The sequence below is a fragment of the Heterocephalus glaber genome, unplaced genomic scaffold (assembly GCF_053883595.1).
Source record: "Heterocephalus glaber isolate CG9 unplaced genomic scaffold, H.glaber_assembly_v1.0 deba00001729, whole genome shotgun sequence".
NCBI lineage: Eukaryota > Metazoa > Chordata > Mammalia > Rodentia > Bathyergidae > Heterocephalus > Heterocephalus glaber.
Genome location: NW_028258440.1, coordinates 1,386,362 through 1,414,280, shown reverse-complemented (window position 1 = coordinate 1,414,280; position 27,919 = coordinate 1,386,362). Strand labels below are relative to the sequence as shown.

The 27,919-nt window shown below is 39.3% G+C and overlaps 1 protein-coding gene across 1 annotated transcript in view; it reads right to left on the bottom strand.

Annotated features, from left to right (window-relative positions):
* Window positions 1–27,919, bottom strand: part of Gpc3 (glypican 3) — a 444,489-nt gene that overhangs the window by 46,545 nt on the left and 370,025 nt on the right. The window contains exon 7 of the mRNA XM_004860081.3: window positions 12,425–12,584. Coding sequence (XP_004860138.1) covers window positions 12,425–12,584 — 160 coding nt within the window. The remainder of the gene's footprint in view (window positions 1–12,424; window positions 12,585–27,919) is intronic.

Here is a 27,919-nt window from a genome sequence, read left to right as displayed (position 1 = left end):
AGCCAGTGGAAGACAAGATTGCGGAAGCGAGCCAGAGCCAGATTTAAAAAGGCAGGGTTAAAGGTTCCCATCCATCATCGTCCTTCCTTCCTGGGATCCAGGAGCAGCAGAGAGTGCCCTTCTTTCTGACTTCAAGCTGACTAGCAGCAGGAATATTATAACCTCTCCTTAAGGGAGGCTGACTTACTCTCATTCCTTAAGATAAACTTGATTCCAAACTTCTTTGCAATACTAAAGTGCTATCTGAAGCTAAAGCATGACTTGTGTATTCAGGTTTAGAAACCCTACAATTGAAACGTGCAGGATTTCCAGATACTACCCCAAATCCTTAAAACTAACCCCCCAATTTATTTTCCCTGTTCCAACTGTCATTCTATGTGAAGTGGTATGTAGGGGGAAGTAAAACTAGAACAGAAAAAATAATAAATGGAGAGAGAAATTCTACAGGGAAAAGTAAAGCTAGAAGAGAAAAAACTAACCAGAGAGACATTTGTGGCTCTATACTCCAAAAAATACCTAAGCCAAGAAGATATTAGTATAGAAAGGTACTATCTCTGGATATGGACTAAAAATGATGGAACATTAACCCACCGACATGAAATTGCTGGGTTCCTTTTCGTTACTGATTTAATCTTTCAGAATTGTATGTCACAGGCTTAGAAATCAGAAGCAATGTGCAGACACCCTTAATGCACTGCTTGCTACATACTTGTATAGAAAAATCTCCAGTGATCCAACCACATCTTGGTAGAATCTCGTTTCTTAGTCCTTCAGCAGTTGGTGGTGTATCTGAGTATGAGTAATATGGTGCCTCCTTGCACAAACAAGGAAGAAATGTTGAACAGGAGAGTGGGGGTGTGTTCCAAATTTAGCTTTCCTTCCAACCTCTGCCCATATGCTTGATGGTTAAAAAAAAAAGATTACTGAGACAACAAAATGTAACCTGATACTAGGAGCTCCACTCTACCTCTATGAAACCAGGGCTAATACCAGCACATGGTATTCATTTATCTCAATGTCCTCTGATATAAGAGGCTGAACTCTAAGAGTGGTCCTCAGTGCCCCAGGGAGCTGGCCTGTAAGACTCTCTCTCATCCAGGTTTAGGATAGGACTGATGAGATTCCTGTTAGTCAGCAGAGGCTTCAGAAGGATCCCGTCAACCTCAATAGGGAATGAGGAGTGACGAGAAAAAAAAACTTATGGATCTGGTTAACAGTTTCCAGGTTAAGGAATTTTCCAAGTCTAGGATTCCTAGAAGTCAGAGTCACTAAAGATGAGGAGTTCTTTCATTTGTCAGCATAATTTTGGAAGACAGGAATTTTTCTCTCATTCATGGTGAAAAGAGCTTTTGATTTAAGCCAAGAACCTTTAAGGATAAATGAAGGAAAATAAATTCTCTCATCCAGTGGTGTGCTGATCAATGTTTAACAACTGGTTCTCAAAAAAAGAAGTATATATACCATTTTATTTAAAACTTTATTGAAATAAAGAATGTGCTCAATTTTTTATCGACAAAAATATAATATAATATTCTATAGTAAAAATTCCATAGAGTCAACTGGTTCTCACAGAAGGCTTTCACTGATTTTTGCCAGACTCTTTGCTTTTGTAGCCAAAATGAGGTTGCAAATGATAAACAAGTACAGTTTGTACAGGAACGCTGATTGATCCACTGGAGCTATTCAAAAGTGAGATAACAAAGACATATATTGGAACTTCACTCCATAAGTGACAAGAGTGACTTCTTTGCTGAATCAGATATAGCTTTCAAGTGCTGGAAAGATGTTTCCTTGCTTTTCTGTGTTATTCACAAGGTAATGGGTACAGAAAGAACATGATTTTAAATTTAAACTGCACTATTAACAATTTCCCCATTACTTTCTTTTTTCTTACGGTACTGGTGATGGATCCCAGGGTCCTTGGTGAGGAGGGATACAAGGCAGAGACACAGAGCAAAGTTGACCTCCCTACTTAAAGTGTGGTGTGCTACTTTGCTATTTAGTGCTAGTCTGCAAGAAAAGAAGTATAGATATTGAAAGTAATTACTTAGAAGCCGTTATAATAATTTGACAGAGATATTTAGGTCTGTTGAATCTCACAGTATTTGTGGCTTGTATTTTGTAGGGCTTTTTGCCATTTCCTTTTCTTAGTAATTTATTTTTATTACACTCAACAAAAGCATTGGCCCATGACGATATTTTGGCGGGGGGATACCCCCAAGTTACATATTATTTGATATGTGCTGGCCTATTTTGTGTGGCCAAAATCAGAAGGGAGAGTAGTGCAGGAGATGAGTGTAAACAGAACAACCTTGATCTTGACAATTCAGCCTTAGAGCTTATCACTTGTAGCTGGGGGAGAGGCTCTATCTCAGTTTTGCTTTTCTACCAGAAGGGCAGGAAGGCCACAAGCCTGGAAATAATAGGGAGAAATGAGGATTGGATTCTCATAGTAGCAAAACAAATCCGGAGTCTGTGAGTGACAGAGGATGTTGATTGCTCCCTGGAAAAAATTTCTGCCATTCCAAAGGATTCATTTGCTTAGGAAAATAGTTAGACAAAATTATAACTGGTGACATGTGCTCAAATACAAACAACCAGAGATTCTCTTTTTCACTCTTTCCTTCCTCCAGCCTGAAAAACTGCCTCATCGATTTGCTCCACTATCTTGGTTTCTCTTTTGTTCTACTTACATATACGCATCATAAAATCATAGCACCTCAGAGCTATTCCGGACCTCAGAAATCAAGAACCCACAATGAAGGTATTTATTACTCTCTGACAAGTCACCCCCTTCCAGCCAATCTTCCAGATATATGCTTATTTAATTTCTAGTCAAATGCCTCCAGAGTCAGGAAGCTGATTGTTTCCTCAAGCAATCTTTTCGGTTGAGGAATAGCTCAAAGGGTGAGAAAGTTCATCCTTCTGTCAGTCAAAATATGACTCCTTGTAAATTCCATGCATTGGTTCCATATGCAAGACCTCTAAATAATAGAAGGTAGTATTTGCATTGCCCTGATTCTTCTCTTGTGCACACTGAACATTGAGACTTGTCGCTGTCCTCCCACTGCCCCTATTTGCAAATTTGTCTCTGTCCCCCTCAGTCTTCTCATTCTGCTTTCTAGGTTACGCACTCATCCCCTCCCTGCCTCCCTGTGTTCACTGGTACAGGGATCTCTTATCTCCTTGCTGACAATCTCAGCTGCTAGAAGCTGAAGGGCACTTTGAGGAAGCCTGTATAAGAAGCAACTGAGAGTGAGATCCACTTTTATCTTACCACACGTGGGTTAAAAGGAAGCAACTATGAAAAGTAAATGTTGCGCATGGGCCTGGGGAGGTAGCTCCATGTATTTACCAAGCATGCATGTGACCCTGGCTTCCAGTCCTCAGCACAGCAAAATAAGACAAGACAAAGTTGCACATGGATAAGGGAAGTGATTGTTTGTTTAGTGGTGCTGGGGATATAACCCAGGCCATTACACATGCTAGATAAGCACCTGACCACTGAACTACACCCTCAGCCCTGAAGTGTTTACTGAACACCTACTAAATGACAGTTACTCAACAAGAACCAGGAGGGAAGCAGAGGCTGGTGACTGACAGCTGAGCCATTGAGGCGAGATTGGGAGCAAGAGTGCAGAGAGAATCTCCTAATTTGTAGCTCATTGATGGATTTAAGCATTAATATACTTACTAAGGAAATAAACATAGAAAAGAGGTTATCCTACAAATTCCAGTGTCTGAGAACAGTCTGAGAGCATGGGGAAATCTCATTAGCACCTTGAGGATGAGAAGTGTCCACACAGGATGAAAAAGTTGTGCTTGCTCCCCTCCCAGGAACTCATGGGTAGCTGAGGAAATCACATTACTCTGAAACCCATCCTGAAGGTGCTAATGAGATTTCCCCGTCTCTCACACAGACTGCTCACAGACACTGGAATTTGTAGGATTGTCACTATTCCACTCTTATTAACTTAGTAATTGTATTACTGCTTAAGTCCATCAGTGATCTACAAATCAGGACATTCTGTCTGCACTAGTGTTCTCATTGCCCCCTTAAAGGCCATATACATTAGGATTGTTTTCAGAAAAAAAGGCCAAAATGTAGTTTTTAAAAAATCAGCAAGTATATTTGGAAATGATAAAACCATAAGCGCCATGGATCATTAAGCAACCTTTAGCCTGGTGTGGACGTAGGCTGGCTCAATGACAAGGCTTCCTTTCACAAAGACAAACCTTATAAGACTTGCAAGGAGCTTCATTCCTGCCAAATTGAAGGAGAAATCTCCTAAGATCTGACACAGACAAATAAAGGAAAGAAGTGACACCTGCATCTCTTCCTTTTGCCATCTTAACAAAAGAACAAAAGCTTAAGGACATTGCTGTCCGAACTGAAGAGCTATGATAGCGTGTGTGTGCACGCGCACGTTGCAAGCAAACACATGCAGTTCCAGGGCCCTCGTGGAAGTTCACTGACTGCAAAGCATTTGGTTCCTTTGAGTCTTTCCAGCAAGACTTCATTTCTGATCTCCATCTGCAGCCACTAGAACTTCCCACACTACTTGCTTACAGCTTCTATCTTGCTCCGCAGGCTCAAGATTCCTCATTACATTAGACTCTGCTGAATTGGGTCCCCTAAGAGACCACTCACTGTCTATCGGAGAACCTTCCAACTACCACAAAAGTTTAATTAGACTTCTCTATCTTTCTTTCTGATACTATATTTTCTTGCTGGAGAGCACTTCCCATCGGATAGCACATAAGCATGCTGTCCTGAGACCCTCTGGGGTGTTATTACCCTACAGAGATTGCTTCACTTCTGTTTGGCAGCTTGGTTGATGGCTTTGGCCTTGCTGCTTTCTTGCTGGTTCCTCCTACACTTTTCTGCCCATTGAGCACCAAATCTCCCATTCCATTCCTTTCTAGCCATACTAGATTACCACAGTGGAGTTGAGGCTCACTAAACGGGTCAACATGGCTTCTATCCAGATAAAATCAATTACATCATGTTGTCAAATTCATACATTCATGTTTCCCCTTAATTTGAAAACTGATTATAAAATATAAAAAAAGGTCTTAAATTTCTCACACTATCCTTAATACTTGCCTCATTCTTAGAGTTATATGTTATATGTATGGCCCACCAATCTACCTTACCCCTAATAAAAGCCGCATACAACAATAGCTCAGATGGGAAAGTATTACAGAGCACAGACCTAGAAAAGTAACCCTCCGAATCATCTCCTTGTAAATAATAGAGTTCCTGAAGTATCTCAGATTATAGTAACTTTATGGGAAGATTTTACCTTTTCTTACTCTCATCTTTCTTACCAGCTTGCCTGTAATAATTCTCTAGTCAACACTAAGGCATGAGGAAGGCCCCCTTTTGGGTACACTTCTCAACTGGCAGATGTTATCACTGCTAAATCTCACACCTAAGCCCTTCTTTGTGAGCCCCGATAGCTGCACAAAGCTCTAGAGTGACCTGGGATTGGCTGTCTTGTCAATCTATTAGCAAGAACCACCTGGTCTGTATCTGTGTGAAAAGTGCTATTATAGCGAGCTTTGCTTCCTTCAGCTTCCCTATGGCATTTAATCTCTAAAAGAAAAGATCAAGATATGAAAGCAAATTGCTTGTAGCTAAGAGCAAGACAGAATGGAAAGAATCAGGGGCCCTTTTCTTGACCTTCCCCAACGCATTGTCCACCCCTGCCCTCGTTGCCCCACTGCCACCAAAAAAAACAAAACATAACTAGCTGTGATTCTTTCAAGATGTAGGTGCCTACTACTGTTATGACTATGTGGTTATTTGCACAACTGGGCAGATATATTTGTCATTGTTCAAATATCTTCTCACTTCAGACCACCCTGGGCTAAAAGCAAGTTAATGAATAACTGAAAATGCCATCTTGGGGGTGGAGGATGGAACATATTTATAATGAACATTGTTGGCCAGATCACTGGGGACTTGATTTATAATATTAGCTAAAGGATTTTGGCAAATAAAATTAACTTGTAACTCAATGGCACTAAATAATATTAGAAGTATTACCCTAAATGAGCATGCTGCTTTACATTTTATTTAGTAAGCTTATATCCATTACCAAATGTGTTTCATTCAACAACTAATGGGGTGGGCAGGGTCAGCAAATATTTTATCACTATTTTTACAAATGAAGAAACAAAGGCTCAGAGCAGCAGAGTAACTTTGCCCAAGGCTACAACACTGGGAAGTGCCACAAACAGAACTGGGATTCAGTTTGTCTGACTACGGATGTAAGGCTCTTCCCATTATGTCTCAACCTTCAGCACCCTAAGAACTGGAGGGTGCCCCATTTGTCTGTCAGATGGGATCTACCTCCCAGTGGATACCATGGAGTCCTCTTACACTGAGGTCACACGCTTGAAGGATTATAATTTCAATAAATAAGTTTGGAAGGAGCCACTGAAAGATCTTGCCTAAGAGTTTCAGGAGTGGATTACTTAATGAGAAACAATCTGCAGTGTAATTATCAAAGATCTGAATGGTGGGTTTCTGAGTAGTGCAAGGGAAGTAGAACTATATTGTTCAAACTCTGGACACATTTTGGGAAATTTGCATAATTAACTCCTGGACTTGTTACCAACAGGGTCATATAAATATATAACTGTATCTACTATATTTTGAGCTCTGCACAAGACTCAACATCTTCCCCATAAAACTCCCCAGGACATTTCATTCCCTTATGAGCTTTGTACTCATCTTTTGGCAGGCAACATGATTTGTTCTAAATCATTAATATCTCACAGATGTCACCCATAATAAAAGGCCTATCATAAAGTTCCTCCATTGGTTTTACCTTTTTCATCAGACCAACCCATTAATTAATTTATCAATACAAATGTGGATTACACTCACATTTATGAGGGCATGACTTGACACTGTAGGAGTACAGTTAAGCCACTAAAGTGTCCTTCATCTCTCCTATGCATACAGGCTTGGTAGAAGTAGGAATGTAAGGCTACACTTAATCCAGTAAAAAACTAAACAATAAATAAAAAATAAAAATGATGGCTTAAAAAATATTTCCCTTGCCAGGTGTGGTGGCTCATGCCTGCAATCACAGCATTCTGGAGGCGGGGGGCTGAGGCAGGAGGATCGCAATTTCAAACCCAGCCTGGACAACTCAGTGAGAAAATAAAAAATAAATAAAAAGGACTGGGGATATAGCTCAGGCTGAAGGATACATTACTCCCCCTCCCCCAAAATCTTAGGTAGGGCTTGAGATTCTGCATTTTTAACAAACTCCAAAATGATACAAATGCTACTGGCCCATAGACCCCAGTTGGAGTAGCAAGGGGTTAGGTGATATTGCTGAAGGTTGGTTACGTGGTTTTATTTGCCTTTCATTGGTCTTTAAAAAATAAATACCTATCACAGTTCTAATTTACCTTTATAGGCTCTAGCAATTTATTAGCAGGAATGATAACAGACCACTAACTTTAATAGTAGATATTATTTTTCGAGTGTTTATTAGGTGCCAGGTACTGAGGTAGATGCTCTGCATGGATTATTTAATTTAATCTCCACAATCCTAGGGAATAGTATTGTTTGTAGTTTTTAGATGTGGAAACAGGCTAAGAGGGATCAAATAACTCACTTCTTTGAGTGTGTGACCCCTCCAAAATGCATGTTGAAACTTAGTCCCTGATGCAACACAAACTGTGCGAAATTAATTTCTTTTATTTATAAATTACCCAGTCTAAGATATTTTTATAGCAGCACAAATGGACTGAAACACCCATCAAAAGGGAAATGTGCTACCCTTGGTTCTAAGAAGTGAAAGGTTCAGGTGAAGACATAACCATGGGTTAGACATCAGGGAATGGCAATTTCATCAAAAATTAAACTCAACAATCAGAGAGAAGGGGAACCCTAAAATTTTATTTTAAATTTAGAAATAATGATTGTGGAAAAAGAGAACACTTGGGTAACTCTGATATGAAGAGCTTTAAAAGTGGATATATCCAGAGAGATTGGAAACTACTAAAAGCTTTAGTAGCATTCTGACTCACAGTTGTGCCAAGGGCCCAGTGTAGGCAGCCTTCAGTAAGAATCCTGGCTTGCCAGACTAGAAAAATCCCAGTGATTAATAGAGGGAAAATGAGATCTTTTCGAAGTGGAAATATAGCTTAGGATAAAAGAACAGTGAACTAGCAAATTTAGATGAAAAAGTAACAGAAGATAACTAAAAGACTGATAAGTAGCTCACCAGGGAATGAAGACAAAGCAATGAACAGAATCACAGAATCATAGACTGCTGGTGCTAGAATGGTCTGTAAGAGTTGTCTGGGCATTCTCTTTATTTTACAAATGGAGAAACTGACTTCTCACAAGTGAAAGGGGCTTGCCTTAGGACACTTGGAAGTTTGAAGCATAGCCATTGCCAAGAATAGAACCTGGGTATCCTGTACTTCATTCAGTGCATCAAAAGAAGGAATAACTGAGCCAGGGAAGCCAGCCAATAGGATCACTTGCTGGTGATGATGCAAAAGGTCTGCTTAGGCATAAAAAGAAGACACAAGAGAGTCTGAACATAATTTGAGCTGTACTCTTTGTTCCTGAGTTGTCTTTTGGAGGAGGCAATTTGGAGTGCTAAACGAAAAGGTGGAAGACACACATGATGTTCTAATTCAAGTTGACTAAGTAAACAGATGTTGATGAATCACCAGGACCTGATGGCGTCTTCCCAGATTTTGGGTAAAACTATGTAACTGCTGACCAAAATGTAGAGTGTGTCATGCCAAGTAACTATCGTGCCATGAGCCTGGCAAATTAGCAATGACCCTCTTTTCCATGAGGCGCATTTTAAAGGGGATCCAAAGAACTTTAGGTTGGTAGGTTCACTGATCATGTTAAGCAAGGGTAATATATGAGAGGCAAGGTATAATTTTCCTGTAAATTAAATTTACCACCTTTTGTATAATGTTTTACAGTTTGTCAAACACTCAGGGTTAAACATTCCTAACAAATTGATTAGAATACTTTGAGAAGATCAGTGAGCACGTAGACAAAGGGAAAGCCAGGATGTAATTTATTTAGATTCTGAAAAGGGCCTTGACAAGGTCCCACACCAAACACTGTTTTAAGAAGTTAACTTACGGAATTGCACAACAGTGTTTTGAAATGGATAGGGAATCATGAGTAAGAACAGACAAGGACTTTTCTGGAAAAGTATGAACAATGTGTCCCAGGGATCACCACTGGGACTTGTTAAAATTCAAAATCTGAGATGTAAGATCTCAATCTTTTTGAGCACCATCTCAACACTCAAAAAGTATTGGGCTCCACAGTATTTTGGGTTCCAGATTTTCAGATTAGAAATGCTCAACCTGTGGTATAAAGATATAAAGCTGACTTCAGTGTTTTTATCACCATATTGATGAGCAGAGATAGAAATGTCTGAATAGGCTTCTTTAAGGAGAGGCCTCTGAAACCTGGCTCTGAATTCTGATTCTGCCCTTATGATTTCATGATGTTAGGTAAGTCACTCACCCTCTTCTAGTATCAGTTTCCCCATGTGTGAAATAAGAATAATAACCATGATTCAGAGTGGTGTTGTGAAATGTGAGACAGTGCGGTATGAGACAATGCATGCAAGTTCTGGCATAGTGTTTGTATCACTGAAAACATTAAATAAATATTAGCTTCTAATATTTTAATGTTTCATCAACATTCTCCTACTAGGATGTCAGATTCTGGGTGATCATTTTATGCTACATGGAACCTGGGAGTCACTGTAGAACATTTTTGGAGATATTGGCAGAATTGGTTTTAGTAATTCAGAAAACAGAAAACTATGGATTGAGATGGTTGCAAACTATTTCAAGGAGGCAAACTAACAAATACGGAGCACCTGGAATGTGCCAGATACTGGGCTAGATGCTTTAGAAATTTCTCTACCCGATTTAATCCTGCAATAGTCCTATGAAGTTGGGATTATGACCTCCATTTGATGGGATGAGGGAATGGAGGCTCAGAGATGAGATTAATAAACTTGTTCTAGATCATACTAACTCATAAGAATTAAAGTCAGAATTCAAACACAGGTTTGCTCTGCCCCTATTTCCTTTTCACTGCATCATACTTGCATTGTATTCTGAATGACAAGTACAATTTAAGAAGAAAGAAAAGAGAAGTATGTATATAGAAATAAACATGGGCAATGTTTACAAGTTCATAGGGTACAAATACCGGTTTAAAAAAAAAGTGGAGGATTCCTGTGGGGTTAATTGTAGAAAATAAAGCCAGAAGGGTAGTTTAGGCTAGACCAGAAGGCTCTCTAAGAACTCCGCTAAGGATCTGAGCTTTATCCTCAAGGCAATTGGGACAGGATGAAGGCAGCTGAGCTGAGGAGAGGTACGAGATGCTTTAGAAAGATTAATCTGGCATCTGTGCATGAGGAATTGATGGAATCTTCTGTCCGGGTCCCTGATTCTTTGTTCCCTAATCTGCTAGCCTAAGGCTTTCAATACTCCTGCCTTAGCCTAGAAGCCTGGAGACCACTTAGGATATGATCACAATAGCATATGCTGGAAGACAGGGTCAGGGAATAGAAAAGAAGCTGTGACAAAAGTAGAAAAAAACAGCAAAGAAAGAATCAACAGGGATTTGGGGCCCAACTGCATAATGAGGGACAAAGGGGAAGAAAGAATCAAAGATGACTTTAGTTTAAGCCTCAGTGACTGGGAAAATGACAGTGGCATTACAAAAGTAAGGATATTAAAGGACAACCGATTTGAGAGGGTCAGTCAATATATCCGACTTAGGGTACAAGCTGAAGCTAATGGTGAGGAAGCCAGACCAAAGTGCTTAGTAGGCAGCTGGAGATGTGGGATGGTTGCTCAGGTGAGCAGTCGAGACTGGTGGTAATGATTTTCTCAATTATCTCTATAGTGGTATAATACTGTTCATCGTAGCATCATACACAATAGTCAAGAGGTAAAAAATAACCCCAGTATCTATCAATGAATGAATGGATGAGGAAACTGTGGTATTTACATACAATAGAATATTATTCCACCTTAAAAATGAAGGAAACCCTTCCCTATGCTACACAGAGAAGAAGCTTGAGGTCATTACACTGAATGAAGTAAGCCAATTGCAGAAGGGTAAATACTGCTTGATTCTGCTTTACATGAGGTCTCTAAAACCAAACAGTTCATAGAAGCAGGAAGTAAAATGTTTGCAGGAGACAGAGGAGAATGAAGAGTTGCTAATCAATAGGTATAAAGTTCCAGTTATATAAGATAAATAAGTTCTAAAGATGTGATTACAATATAACATTGTGCCTCGAATGAAAAATATTGTATCATGCACATAAAAATTTGTTAAGGGTGGGCTGGGGATTTAGCTCAGTGGTTCCACCGCCTGCCTCACAAGCGCAAAGTCCTGAGTTTGATCCCTGGTACCAAAAAAAAAAGAAAAATTGTTAAGAGGATAGATTTTAGGTTAGTTTTCTTTTCCTGCCATGAGAAAAATAGGACGTGAGTAATAATAATAAAAAAAAACCAGTTGAAAGAAGGAGTGTGGATAAGATCTGTATCTTCTCTGGAGAAGAAGGAAAAGAATGAGGTTTAAGAAGTGACCTCTGGACAACAGCCAGTTTCAGTGTAGGATTAAGAAGAAGAGCTAGTAGAGGAAGGGAGTTAGAAGGAAACTAGGGGCATGTACAGCATCTCAGAGACTGGGGGATGCAGGTTTTCAGGGAGAAAACTGTATTGCAAAGCAAAGAGCACTGTACTGGTAGTCTCAGGACCTCAGCTGGACTTCCAAATCTTCCATTTAGGGAAACCTTATAGCTTCTCTGAGCCCCAGTTCTCTTACCTGTGAAACGGAATAATGCTTATCCATATGAAAAGACTGTAAACTGTGATACTTAACAGAAATGTGAGGGGATTTTTGGTTTGGTTCTTGATCCTACTAGCCCTGTGCTTTTTTTTTCTGTTGTTATTGTTGTTTTATACAGCTTGCGAGAAAGAAAACAAAACCAACATGATGTTCGTAGAAGAGAGGGTCAGCTTATGGCTCTTCCTTTGAAAGTTATCCTATTACTGATTTTCATAAGATTCCCAAGGTTGCATTTCTTTTTATAACTGAGAAGAACCAAGGAAATGTCTAATAGGAACAGAGCCAACTGATTAGGTCAGTTTCTTTTAGACAGTCAAAGACAGGAAGTTACCTTTTTAACCCACTCAAGGCCGGAGATTTTAAAAAGGCAACCTGAAAACTTCATTTTTCTAGAGTGTGGTCATTCCTAGAAGAACTGAGGATATTGCGTGCTGAAGGGATTTTAGGGGAGGTATAGAGAGCAGATTCAATTGATTTTTAATTCCTGAGCGCCACCACTTTTAGCTCAGCTTTGAGCTAGCATGAATCAGTTACCTGCAAGGAAGCGGAGCTGATTCTTCACTTTCATCATTCCATCACCAGAGCCTCCGATGCACTCATCTTCATCATCGCCACAGTCTCCACTTTCAAACCCTTCCTCATCCAGGTTTTTATCCAGAGCTCTACCTTTGGGCACAGACATGGTTCTCAGGAGCTGAAAGAAAATAACCAGAAATGCAGAGGCCTCTCAGATTTCTCAGATAGGTCTAGAATAGGGTAGTACTAGCAGGAGGCAGTAAAATGTGTTGAACAAATCACACAGAAGCTTGTAAAAATCATTTTAAAATTTAAATAGGTATTGGCAGGGGATTTAGCTCAGTGGTGCCTGCCTCACAAGTGCAAGGTCCTGAGTTACATCCCCGGCGCAATAAATAAATAAATAAATAAATAGGTATAAACTGCTTGTGGTCTTTAGAGTTTCATACTCCTGGAGACTTCCACAGCATTCAGCATGAGTCTCCGATGCTTCACTCTACCTCACACAGTAGCCACAGTGTACGTCACATGAGGTCTTCCCAAACCATGGGATCTAGGTTTCTGAAAGTCTCTATGGCAGGAGAACACATTGATAAAGAACCTAAGTAATGATCAGCAAAGCATATGTATATGCCAGGAGCTCACCAAGATCAGGAAAGATCGCTATGAAAGTCCCTGAGGATCATATTTACATTCATTAAATTAAAATAATAGATGCTACTTGCCAAATGAAAATACTAGCAGTGCCCTTTTGTACACTTAAAATGAGTCCTTATAATTCTCATGTCCTATATCTGAAATACTAGAAAAACTTATTTTTAAAATAAAGGATAATGTAATTTATTTCTTTAAAATTTCAGATGATTTCCCAATGCCAGTACCAAGTTCTGTTTCTTGTACCTTCTATGGCTACATTCAGTTGCAGTTGTTCAGAGTAACACAGAAAACATGGGAAATGCCTCAAACCTCCAATCACCCCACTCACTTATCTCTAGCATTTCATACTCTGAAACTCAGAAGTTTTAGATATTTCCTTCTTCCACAATTTCAGAAAGATGCTGTAAAATTCATTTTGCTTTACTGTAGAGAATATGCTTACTAAGAGACCTATTTGTTTTGTTCTTGAGTGCCTGGCTTTTCAGTCCTTATGGTCAGGTCAATGCCTTCCTAATATTATGGGGCCCTGCCTCCCCACTGACCCAGAGACCCAGCCTGCAGTGTGAATGATACCTGAGGGCTGTTGTCACACTCCATTTTCTTTTTCCTCACCATCTCCTCCTAAGGCTTCATTTTAATATCCCGTGTTCCTACTCTAGCTTTTGTTCCATCATTCACTTCTAAGTCTAAATCTCAGTCCCACTCTCCCCTTTTCCTTAAATGACAGCCATCAAAAGCTTCTGGATATACAGAAAGTGAGATTATTGTGATAGTGGAAGACGTGGCCAGAAAAAAAGACTACTGCATACAGGGGCATGCTTTGGTGTCTGTGGTTTCCATTTTCTCTATTTATTGTCACTATGAAGTATACTTGTATGTTTGTTTTCCACCTGTGATTTAGCTGCTACCATAAGAGCTACTTAGAAGAAGCTATATGTCATAGAGAAATGTGGCTCTGCAGGTAATTTTTTAATGCAAAGAAAGAGTTCTTTCCTGGCCAACAACCTCTAATGGTGTTGGAGAAGCTAGTCACCTTATCATTTCTCATTCCAACACCACCTCCACCTTTCCACTCTAAAACTCCTCCCCCTCTCTCATTCTGCCACCTCCTCTATCCCATCATCCCACATACCAAACTTCAGAGCATATCAACGTGGACTAAAATAAGCTAGACTACTGGCTCTCAAACTTTGATCTCGGGACTCCTTCATTTTATTTTATTCTTGGTACCAGGGATTGAATCCAGGGCTCTGTGGATGCTAACTATATACTCTACCAAGACTCCTTTAGACTTTGACTGAGAATCCCAGAGAACTTTTATTTGTACAAGTTTTATCTATCAACATTTATCAATCTCCAAACTTCTGAGAAAATTTTAAAATAATTCATTTATAGCTCATTTAAATATAATAATAAATCCATGATATATTACCATAAACATTTAAAAATGAAAAATTAGTATATTTTCCCAGACATAAAACAATTTGTAGGAAGAGTGGGATTGGTTTATATTTTGGCAAATCTTTTTAATGTCCAGCTTAATATAAAATAGATGGAATTATCATATTTGCTTTTCCATTCAGTCTGTTGTGGATGAAACAGTCACAGAAAATCCAGCATCCCACAAATATGTAGTGGGAAAAGAGAGAAGCGTTTTAGTAACATTTTTCCATAATTGTGGATGTCCCCCACACACCAAAAGTTCAATAAGTGTTTGTGACGTGCAATATGAAACCATATCAATGAACATTTCATGCCCTGTTACCTTAAAATCTTTTGGTATGTTTTGAAATCTGAATGGACCTTTTACTCATTTTATATCATCTTGCATGGATCATGTGGAAAATACTGGCTCATTGAGCTACGCAGGTCCTCCAAATGTTGACACCTTTCATTATATGGTGTGAAAAAAATCCCATTCATTAAATATCACCTCTGATTTCATCAGAAAAGTCTAAGTATTGGGAAGCTCCAAAGCTTATGGTGGCAGATGCGAGTTTTCAAAAATTTTAGTTTTCTCTTGAAAGCTAGGAATTTATCATTGGCAAGAAAGAATATCAGTTGTTTTCCTTGAGCTGACAGGCTCTCTTTGTTCTTCTCCAAGAAAATGTCTAGCATATACTCGAGTCTGCAGCACCATAGTTTGTCAGTCATTCTCTCAAGTCAAACTGGAAAAAGAGGCGGGGTTGCCTCACCAAATACTCTCACAAGTGCTTTTCTCTGAGACATATGTTGACACACATTTTGCAGCATAAATCCAGTAAGGATACTTCGCATTTCATAACAGAATATTAAAAATCATACTCAAGGGTTGATGTTTCACAAAATTAATAACATTTTTACAGCTTTGGCAATGATAACCTTAAGTGAAACTGCCTTTTATTTTCCTGCAAGTGTATGCCAGTGATGATTATGACAACTAGTACGTTTTGCTGCCACTACCTTGAGTCATACAGCCGTGTCGACAGTCACTGCTCTTGTACCATTGGTGCAAATATCAACACAATAGAAAAGACAAATGACATTTTGGTATTATGCAAATAGTTTTGACCTTGTCGATTAATCGATTAATCGAATTCTGTGTTTCATGGACTCCCAGGGTCCACAAACCATTCTTTGAGAAGTGTAAGTCTAGCTTATAGCATCACTTCAGTTTCACCAAAATCCCCAATCTTCTTTCTCATCATTATTTCTTATGGGAAAACTGATTTTGACATAAGTATTTTATGTTAATTTTTAAAAAATGTATTCTTTGTGCATGTCATGCACTACTTGAATTAGAATTTTTTACAGAAGGGCAATTTGTGGTTCGGTAGAATAGTGAACTTGCTATTTCTCAAGCACATCTCATATCTTGGCTTGTTATTATCTCCAGTAAATATTACCTGAGAACATACTATGAGCTGTTCTTCATTTCTACTGAATGCTTTCTAAACTTTCAGGCCAAGTTCAAATGCTATGTCCTTATTAAAGCCTTCTTGGTGAACCCGACTCCCACCACTACTCCTTTTATCTCTACCCCCTAACACCACTTTTTGTATGAAACCTGGTATAACCTAATTGTATATATGACTTTTCTCTACCAGCAGACTGTGAGCTGCTCAGGGACCGCATCTTACATATCTCTGAATCTCAAAGCATTTAAAGTCATGTCTGAAACACAGTAGCCACTTGATAAATGTGCCACTGAACTGAAGCAAAACGAGGTGGCATGGTATCTTTAATTCTTTAAAAGCTATTTCCACAACCTCATGAAAAGGAGAAAGCCAAAGCCCAGATTAATTATGGAAGAACTTGTGAATGAATAGCTAAACCCTTCTGGAGGACCCTGGCTAAGACCTGTAGCTAATCTTTAAGAGACCGTCTTCCAACCTCGTGTACAATGCCCCCAGTATTCTCCGGTGGCTCAGTTTAAAACAAAGTGCAATTAAAAAAACAAACCTTTAAAACTCTGCCAGTGAAGTTACTTCTTTAGGTCTTAAATTACTAGCATTTTAGAGACAACTCCAGCATTGAGGAAGGATTATAATATACTTTTAAACCATTTTGCACAGACAGCTGCTGATTAGTCTAACATGCACATATTAACAAATCAAATCCAATAACTAGAAAGCTATTATTAAAGCAAAAATCTTAAGAGAAGAGACTGAAGCTCCAGAGTGTTAAAAAGAAAGGTAATAGGTCAAATTAGATTGCCAGCATGGACTAAGGAATTAGCACAGCCTGGAATTTAGCCCAGAAACCAAATCAGCTAATTACAATTCACAATATTGACCTTTTTGTTCCCTCTCTCACTCTTTACAATGTCTTTCAGACTGAACACTTGCTTTATAAAAAGAAAATTATGAGGGCCTTGCACACAAAAGCAGGTAACTTTTGGGGCCTAATGCTTTTGATGAACTGTTTACCATTTTCAAAGGACAGTATCCTGTTAGCTTTTTAAAAAGCTAAGCCTTAGAATAATGATTATCAATGTTAAGTATCTTTCTAAAGCACAAGCCTGACTATTTCACTCCACTCTCCCCACAGCAATGTGCAAATCTGACACCTTTGTCAGGCATTGCTTTCCATATAGCAAGGGTACACAAAGCTTTTCACAATCCAGCACTTGATTTTTTTATTATTCTATCTTAATTTTTAATACATCTGTGATACATACTTGTAATCATCTTGGTGAATTAGTATCTACACATACGGGATCTTGATCATTTTTATTCTTTCTTTTCCTCTTTCTCTCACCTTTCTCAACATAATTCAGAGTTTACTATAGCCATTAATCTCTGTGCAGCTCTTATAGCCACTAAGACTATCATAGATGCCTAAGCATACCATCAGTTTATATTTTTATTTTAAATATGTAAGTAGCACATATGGTATGATTGGATCTTAAATGTCCAGTTGAAAACTTGGTCACCAGTTTCTGCCCCTACTGGAAGGTGGTATATTAGGAGGTGTTCTTAGTGGGAGATAGTTAGGTCACTGGGTGTCTTAGTTACTTTTCTCCTTGCTGAAACAAAATACCCGACACCCAAAGTTAAAGGAGGAAAGGTTTATTTCGCTCACAGTTTGTAGAGGTTTCAGCCCATAGTCAGCTGGCTCCAAGGCAGGGTGGCATGGCAGAGGGGCATTGAATAGGAAAAAGTCTATGGCATGGCAAGGCGGAAGGAAGAAGCAAGCAGCAAGCCTGCCTCTCGCTTTTATGCCTTCCAGGCTACCCACATTTTGGGTGGTGCCACCCACACCCAGGATGGGTCTATCCATTATCTACATTCAAAACTATGCTAAATCAATCAGTGGGCCAATTTAGTACCACATACCCTTAATCCCAATATCACACACCCTAGATCCAGCCAGCTCTGAAAAGCCCCACCTATGACTACATGAGGCTTTGAGGGGACAACTAGACACGAGCCATAACACATACATATTCCGATTATTTCCTTAAAAGGCTAATAACCCAGGGGATATTAATGTACTATACTTATATTCTATGGGAGTGAGACTACAATTTCTATAAGAATAACTTAGAAAGCTAATTAAAAATGAGGCTTGCTGGGATGGGGGTGTAGCTCACTGGCAGCATAGGTATTTAGAATGTACAACTCCCTAAGTTTGATTCCTAACACAAACAAATAAATAAAATGGCTCCCTGGCCTCACTCACAGAGCTTCTGGTTTACTAGGTCTGGGGTTGAGTATAAAAATCTTCATTTTTAACTAGACCTGTCCTTCCAACTTACTGTGAGTGAACCAGAGACCACATTTTAAGAAAGGCTTCTCCAGTGTTAGAACTTCCCAGAACGCTCTGAAATCATCTTTGGACACAAGTCATCTTACCACCATGCATGATGGAATTCTTATTACATGGTTTTCGTACTATTTTTTTTTGTACTGGGAATCGAACTCAGGACCTTGCGCTTGTGAGGCAGGCAGCGGAACCACTGAGCTAAATCCCCAGTCCCTCGTACTATTTTTTAAAATAACTTTATTATCAAACACACATAGAAAAATTAAAACCACTCAAAGAAGAACAATGCAAGGGAAAAAAACTACAATAATATTCAAATACAGTAGAACTCAACCAAAACAAGACTGAAAAGCACTTAAACATTTTTCCATATAACTTAAAAAAGCATCTCAAGCACCAACAAGACACCAGAGGATGTGATTTATTTCCGAAAGATCCCCCAAACCAACATTGAACAAATAGTGGTCTGGAAAAAAAACTCCAGTTAGCTAGCAGACTCCACATAAGCCAAGCTTCTTGCTAATTTAAATTTCCATACAGTCATATGACACGTGATGGAAACACAATCCGAAAAATATTTTATTAGGCAATTTCATCCGTGTGTATTCTTTTACACTCAGTTTCTCACACTAGAGAAACTATTCGGTATTTACACATGTGTGTCCTATTTATTTCACTTATGAGGATGGCCTCAATATGCACCCATTTAGCTATAAATGTCTCTAGTTTCTTGTTCTTTATGGCTGAGTAGTACTCCATTTTATAAAAAAAAGTACTTTTAAAAAATGGAACTGCATTCTGACAATTTTCTTTTCACTTAGGTTGGTCTTTGTAGTTAGTGAAAAATATCCTTGTGTAAAGGGGACTGACTTCATTTAATTAGAAAGGGAAACATTTAAAGCTAGCTTTGGTACAGGTACTAAGGATTGTGTGATAAAAAGAAAAGAAGTCTGAAATAATTAAGAAAATTGAGAACACAGTGAAGAGAAAAATGAAAATGCTTTTTAGAATGTAACAGTTTTATATCTGTAGAGCCATATCCAAGATAACAAAAGGGCACTGCAGCAATGGACAACATGACTTGGCCAAAGCTCATCTCATGCTTGGCTGACAAGGGGCCAGAGAATCAAAGGATATATTTGTTGTCGTCAGGGAATCAAATACGAGAAATGAGGCCAGTGACAGCACCAATCACGATCTGTTTATATGGCATAAATACTATACCTCTTGTCATGATACTGATTGCAAAGATATGAGCCTTATCAGCCTCACACTGTGCTGGGGTTGAACACATGGTCTCTCACATAGTCCTCGAGTCTTCTCCTCTACCTGTGTAATGGGGAACGCTGTCATTCTCATTTCCCACACTGAGGGAAAACACTGAGGCTCAGGGAGGGGACATGACTCAGTCAAGTCAGTGAGTAAGTGATAAACATGTCATTAAAAATAACATCTTCTCCCCTCAAGTCCAGAACTCTTCAAGAAAAGCATGATTTAAGTAAAGACATCAACTAATTGGGGTCTTCATTTCACATTTTTTGCTATCTTGTCTTTTTTGCAGATAACTTCTTATTCAATCTCATTTTCTCAGATGCTAAGCATGAACTATAAGTTGATAAGGAAGGCTTTCACTGTTCGGGGGGTAGGCAGGGAGGGCGAGATAAGCACCAGGCACCTAGGGGCATTGGATGTCTCCTGCTTGTTTTCCCCAGCCTTGCCATCCACTGTGTCTCAAGTAACCAAACTATCTCATCGTGCACGGGTTTGTTTGGAAAAGCTTCAGACAGCTGGTTAGGATAGAATGAAAAATTCCATTACTGCTGGTACACAGCTAAGAGCTTTCTTAACTTTAAGCTCTTTAGCATTTAAAAAAATGAAGGATAAGTAACAAAATAGATACTGCAAATAAGGGGCCTGGTACATACTTGGAGGGTTTAGCTGGTTTTGTCTCTTTTGGCTACTCATAAACCCTCTGTAGGCATTTTTTAATATGTGGAATCCAGGTTACATTCTAAAGCTATTAAGCTGGGCTTACAAAACTGATTTTGAACAATTTGGATGTTCAGCCTTATACAACCTGCAAGGAATGCTTTGGGGGCCTGGCTTTCTGTGTCCCCAGCAATGTAAACACATGCTTTACTGTTTGTATTTGAGTAGCATAAGCTAATGGGAAACAAATGTGGGGACTCCAATGAATCCCAGCTCTTTTGGAATGCCATTAGTTTTTATATGTTGTACATATCCACAAGGTCTGGCACGTGACCTCTACTTTGCATGCACACTTTCTTTTAACAAATACACCAAACCACAGCCACAACTAATTGGAAACAATTGCAACTCACATTTGTGATGAAGCCAGAACCCAAATGTACAGGGCTCGAATTAATGGCTATATATGCACTTCACACACTGAGGAGGCACTAATGTAGAGCAGTTAAGAGTGTGAGCTCTGGAATCTGACCAGCATGGATTTAAATCTCTACTTAGCTTAATTATGAGCTGTGTGATTTTGGGAAAGTCATTTAGCCTCAGTTTCCTCATCTGTCAAATGGAGGATAGTATTATTAATTAACTACACAGGGTCACTGAAGTATTAAACAACACCATTCACAGTTCCACGGAGCCTTTTCTCGTAGAATTTCCCATTGTTTGAAATTAATTTTATAGCTCCCTGTTGCATCTCCACTAGAATAACAGAAGGAATAATGGTTGGTTTTGATTACCAGTGTCTACAGTGGTGTTTGGGAGAAAGTAAGGTAATAGTCAAATATATTCATTAAGTGGATGGATGAACAAATAAATAGAATAATGCATGTATAGCATTTAGCACATTGCCTTGTTCTTGGACATGTTAGCTCTGCTACTTGGATAGTGACAATGATTTTAAGGAGTAAGGAGGACCAGCCAACCCATAGCAGCAGACATGAGGAGCTTGTTATGAATGCCTTGTAAGGTAAAACAAGTAACACTCCATGGCCTTACATTGTGGCACCAGAGAGAAGCCTGGGGACTGGAAGTGTCTGAGAAAACCCTTCTGGATGTTGCTAGTAAGATTAAGGGCCTGTGCACCAAGGATGCATGCAGAGATGTAACAAGATGCAGAGAGACCTACTTCCTAGTGGCTATGCTTCCACATGGGATCAGCACAGTGCCCTGCACCCTGGACCCTGCCTCCACATCCACCCCTTACCCACAGCACCTGCTTTCCCCACCACTTCCAATTTTCTGTAATATTGCTTTATGTTATGAAAGTGATGCTGAAACTTAAGAAAATAAGTCTCCTAGATTAAATTAATGTCTGACAGTGAAAGAGACCAGGATGTAAAAAGCAGAAAACTTGAGTATGGAATTTAAACCATTTGGGTAAACCTCCTTTTCCAGTGGTACAAATGATTCTTTGTAGTTTTAAGATGACATCCACCACTTCAAAGTAGAAATTTTAAAAATAATATTACCAATACAGGTTGGGTTTCTCTCATCTGAAATGCTTGCAAACCTGAGTGCTTCAAATTTCAGAGTTTTTTGGATTTTGGAATATTTGTATATATATAAAATGAGATATCTTGGGGATGGAGCACACGTTTAAATTTGAAACCCATTCATGTGTCCTGTATAACTTATACATATAGCCCGAAGGTAATTTTATACAGTGTTTTTTTATGGTTTTGTTTTTGGTTTTGGTACCAGGGATCGAACTCCGGTCCTTGTGCTTGCGCAGCAGGCGGTGAAACCACTGAGCTAAATCCCCAGCCCCTATATAACAGTGTTTTAAATAATTCCGCGCATGAAATAAAGTTTCATGGTGTGGAGTTTTCCACTTATGTCATACTGACACTCAAAAAATTTTGGATTTTAGAGCATTCTGGATCTCAGATTTTCAGATTGGGGTTACTCAGCTTGTAGCTTAGAAACGTACAGTCTTTCATAAAAGAAGGCAGACTATGGTGGTCAGAAGCTCATAGTTTAGAGTCAGAAAACCTGGATTTAAATCTAGACTCTACCACTTACTGGCCTTGTCACTGGAGACAAGGCATCCTTTAGCCTCTCTGAGTTCTATTTTTCCTATTTATAAGACAAGTAAAAGTGATACTTCTACCTAATTCCTATACTGTATAACTGAGGGGATGAAATGAGGTATTTCATGGAAAGCACAAGCTTTACTATATGGCACACAGTATTCACACAGTCATATGGTAATATTATGTAGTAAAAACTATATGATTTATAAAACTTGAATTTTCAAACAGAACGAACTTTGAATGTTTTGTATTGGTTAAAAACTAGGTAGAGCTAATTCTGTGGAACACTGTAAAACATTACTAAATCTTAGTCCTTGTGTCATTACTATTAGCATTTTAAAAATTAATTAATTAGTTAAGCAATACTCAGAATTGAACTCAGGGCCCCTTTGAGGTACATTCCCAGCTGTTTTTTATTTTTTCCTTCTTTATTTCGAGACAAGTTATCACTAAGTTACTAAGCTGCCTGGGTTGGGCTCCATCCTGTGATCCACCTACCTCAGCCTCACATAGTGCTGGAATTACAGGTGTGTGCCACCATCCCTGGCTAGCATTTATTATTTTACTAATTTAAAGCACTTCCTTACCTGTTTTCTCAAGGGGTTCACTCAGGACCCTTTGGAGGCTGCAGGAAAAGTACTAGTAGCCTCATTTTACAAAATCAGGAAATTGGAATGGGGAGAGATTTGAGACAATGTGTTCATTTTTAGTCTGAAAACTTGTAAAAGGCTAACTAGAGTAAGGTTTATTAGGGTTTGGAGTGGGGCCATAAAAGAGGGGCTTTACATTCCAGCATCAACTCGGAAAGGACCTGGCCTAGCACAGTGCCTGATGCATAGTCAGTGCTCAGGATATGCATGGTAACGAAGAGAAATGAACAAACCAATGGGTTATCAAATGAAATGAGCCATTTATTCAGCCACTTTTGATTTCTCCCAGCTTCTGTCTCTTTGACTGTGGTCTAACATACCCTGGTATGGTAATAGCTGATTCCTGCCAGGGAGCTCTGGATATAGAGCTCAGACAGCAAGACAGAGGCATAGTCAGAGTGAGTGCCTGACTGCTGTCATTCACTTTTTATTGGGCTACCCTAAGAGGCAGGCCCCATACTTTACCCCAGGTGAGGGAGCCTCCTCCCCTGACAAAGTGAGGTGGAGTCAAAGAGGAAGGCAGACAACTGGTCTTTTACAGCAAATGAACCAACTAACCCAAAGGGATATGGCCCTGAACGGGGTTCCCAAGGCTACACAATAGGCCTCTTCTAAGCCCCCTCCCAGCTAAGCACTTGCTTTGCTAGGTTAGTCTGCATGTGTGTGTCATTTCTGGGCTCTGTAATGCCCTCCTTGAGGGTCTCCAGCCTTACTTGAATAAATCTCATTTTAAGGACTAAAAGGGTCACAATGTTGTAGTTATAAAGCTGGAGCCAAAACTGGTCTAGCCCCAAGAAGCTAGCCAGATCAGGCTGATTGGCCAGGTGTGGCAGCAAAGTGCAAACACAGAAAGGTTCCCTTGGCAGGCCACCAAGTCCAATTTCCCTCCAAAGGCCTCTGACCTTGGCTCTCCCCTTTGTTGAAGATTACTGACATTTTTGTCCCTAAGTCAATTTTAAACCACTGTGAAAAGCCACAAGGATAAAATACAACTTTTCCTCTCAAAGGAAAACCTGCTTCAGAGACATCTGCGCAATCCCATGGCACTGCTTGGTTTCCAAAGGAACTGCCTCAGTAAGATGAGTCCACTGACAAAGGGCGAGGGTCCCAGAGTGAGCGTGTACCAAGATATCACATATTTTCTCAGGGAACTGAGGTTATACAGACATGATCTGACCGTTTACTATTGTCCCAGTGCATAAAAGTGATTCATTCCAAATAGACAACTTGTGGTTATACTTTTGGGAAATGAGAATTCTTGCCTCTAAAAATAACCCATGTATGAACCACAGGAGCCATGTCATGGGGCATTGGGCTCGAAGAGTCAACCTCAGTGAGTGGGGGACAATGGTTCACTATTCTCCCAGAAGGCCTCTGGCCTGATGAGTATTAGCAAGACGCCTCTAGTTCCCCCAGCAATGTATAGATTGGGATTTATAAATAGGTTTGCAGTGAAAACAGCTTTCCTTTTCTGGTATGCCATTTGAAAAATACAAGATTTTAAGAATGTTTCAGGTAGGTAAGCCTGCATTATATTATTTTAAAGTACAATAAATGACCTGGGGCACCTGGCACAAGTAGCTGGTTATGACCTTCCAGTTTCTTTGCAGGTCAGAAAGTTTCAAACCTTCTGGCTTTCTAAGCTTTTAGCTCTGGAATCCTAAGGGGGGGATAGGCTCTCACAGGAAGCATGGGTAAAATTATTAAATTATTCATATCTAATCACATATCTTTAAAGGCTGAAATAGAAGAAGGCAAAGAATGGTGTTCTTGTATATTTTTTAGGCTCATTCATTAAGTGAAAGTTAACTTCAGAAAAGCTCGGGTAATACTTTTTAATATGAAAACCTAGAGCACACGTGAAAATACTGCTTTGTTTGGTAAATACGGCATTTAAGATGTTAAAAATGATTGACTCTTTCTGAAACCACCACATGTAGGTTTTGTAACAACTAGAACACTGGAATCTCAGGAAGACCGTTGACAAGCCGAGTTATGGACTGCAGCCACCAAATGATGCCCTTCCTTGTAGAAGAGTTTTCCTTTCTGTACCATAAGTTATTTGAATGGTTTAGTCAAACAGGGGATGAAGAAATGTGAGCTGGAACTGCTGATATTCTCCAATAGAAAAGTAATTTGAGTCCTGATTTTTGTTAACTGCTTAAGACACCATTTTAAAGCATATCCTTGAGCACTCTAATTTAACTCACGTTTGGCCATTAACACATCACATATATTCACTATTTTGTTGGAGTCTCAAATTAGATAAGTCTTTTAGCAAAATCCACAGCCATTTTGCATCTACTAATTATTGATATTGGTAAGAATTCTCTCAATTTAAGCTTAGTCAATTCTATCTAATACTTGAATGTTTTTTTTTTCTAGAAGTACAATTTTCTGCTGAGTTGATCATAAGCTTATAAAATAATTTCTATTAAACATGTGTCTAAACTCACATTCATAAAATAATAACACTTATTTTTCATCCACAAAACAGAACATTAGTTTAAGTATATCTATATATTAGCCTTGGAGTAACCTATATCAGGTTAAGTTCACTTCTCTGAAATAAGCATGGAGCTGGATCCTAATACTGCTACAAACATATCCGTTCCCATCTGAGTCTCTCTCACCATTTCTTCTTATTCATGAATTCCAAACCTCTTCAACCATTTCTCTGGCTGGCTCTGCCTAGGAATCCATTCCTCAGACAGGCCCCTTGTTTTTCCTAAGAAGCTTGTTAGAATTTAACCACAGGGTCTGGGAAGAGCATTATGTAACCAAGCCCAGCTAAGTTGTACTCAGTGTTGGGCAGAGCTCTCTCCTGTGCTATTTTGGCTAGGTATATGTTGGTAGAGATTATGGTGAATTCTTTTCTCTGCTGGGCCTCTCTGGTGAATACAGTGTGCACATTTTGCTTGTTCCTGGGGCTGAAGTGATTGGCTGGCTGTCTCACCTGGACGCCTTCTCTAGCCCACAAAATTATTTGGTGATAATGGTGGTGACAGAGTGACAAGAGCAGGAGAACGTAAGTGTGGGAGGGAGAAAGGACAGCTTATAACAGGCTATAGCCAACACATCCTTATAGTTCCACCTTTCTTTGTTTCTTTTCACTGAGCTCAGTATGTAAGAATGTCTTGACCAGTTCTAACATGGGCTTCTCCAACATCCTCTGAGATTCTTTGTGGTTATATTCAATTAACATCTTGCTTAAAAAACACCCCTTTTCCTCTCCCTTACCATTTAACTCTATACAAGTAATATACACACATTTGGAACATTGTGCTCATTCAATATAATTCAATAGCTATGGTAATTTTCAGTGTTGAAGAAATCAACCTGAATGCTCTAGCTAGAGGCAACAGGCAAGGAGATGGGCAAGAAACAGGGTACTTCTCAAAGGATGGCAAGTAGTATGACATAAGCAGATATTAGATGTGTTGAACATCCAGAAGTACTAAGTGTTATACTCAACAACTTACCAAGGGAATTAATAGGAGTGGTGACTTAGAATGGACTTGTGAGATCACATGGTCCAATCCCCCATTCTACAGAGTCCACACAGACAATTTCTCATTGCTAGGATACAATACCTGACACACACAACTTAAAGGAGGAGATGCTTAATTTGGCTCAGGGTTCAGAGGATTCAGTCCATGGTCAACAGACTTCAAGACAGGAATATATAGTGGAAAGGCTTACCAAAGCAAAGCTGCATAGTTTATGGTGGCAAGGAAGCAGAGCAGGGGAAAAGCACCAGAGAGAAAGGGGAAAGGGACTCTATATAGACCACAAGGCTGTTGTCCATGACCCACCCAGACATACCCACAAGTGTGCTCCACCATTTGACAACTGCATGTCAAAGTCAATCAAGTTGATATTCCACTCTAACCACCACATCAGTGCTATGGGTCATGCTAGATTTCTGCCTAATCCTTGGACATATCACAGGAGAATCAGTTGAGGGCAGGTAAAGTGAGAAAGATAGAAGGGGACTCAAGAGGTGAAAGATAAGTTTGTATCTGAGAAGTGGAAATGTTCTTCTTCCTAAATTCTTAGCCAAACCTGACCAGATAACAGGTGAAGGAAGGAATAGTATGGCCCCCAGGTGCATGTAGCAGGCAATTTCCAGGTTGCTATAGTAAGTGGTAGCCACAGAACCCTAAGCCTGCCCTTAAGAAATATAAGGACAAGGAGTTACCCTCTAGTAGGTGTGGAAATGTGGTAGAATAAGATGAGCTCAAAATGTTTTTTGGTTTATCTTTCCAAAAACAAAATGAAGTGAAATAAAACAAAACCCCAGTTCTGTGCATGAAGAGGACTTGTGGTTTCTACACACATACTATAAACTCCTCCAACCTTTCAAAGTCTTCATTCATGCCTCATTAGGTGGATAAATCGATCAGCCAAAATATATAGAACCTTTTTCCCCTTTACTCATCTGTCCCTCTAGTTTCAGGTAAAAGCATCTTAGAGCAAGGTGCAATCACACTGTGGCCCTTGTACATGCATTCAACTGAACATGCCATTTCACTTCCTTCTTTCCTTACACAAATTTAAGTATTTGGTCAATCTTATTAATATAAATGGTGAATTCCTAACTCATGGTGGCTTTCAACTAAATGGAAAGTTCAAATATATTGCTGCCATACTGATTAAATTTGGTGGGAGGGTTATAATTTATACATCTTTAAATAGCAACTATATTTTGGGACTACCCTGACATTTCAGATGGTCAGCATCTTGTGTTTTCATGTTTCCAGACAGAAGCAAGAACATATACAGTGCAAACATCAGTGAAGCTGTATAGACTGACTCCAAGTTTGAACTAAATTCTAGTATCACTATCAGAGACCTGACATCCGAGAGATTGAGACCCCAACAAATTCACATACATAAGTAGCTGCTCTTCTACAGGTGCTTTTATTAGTGGAAAGTAA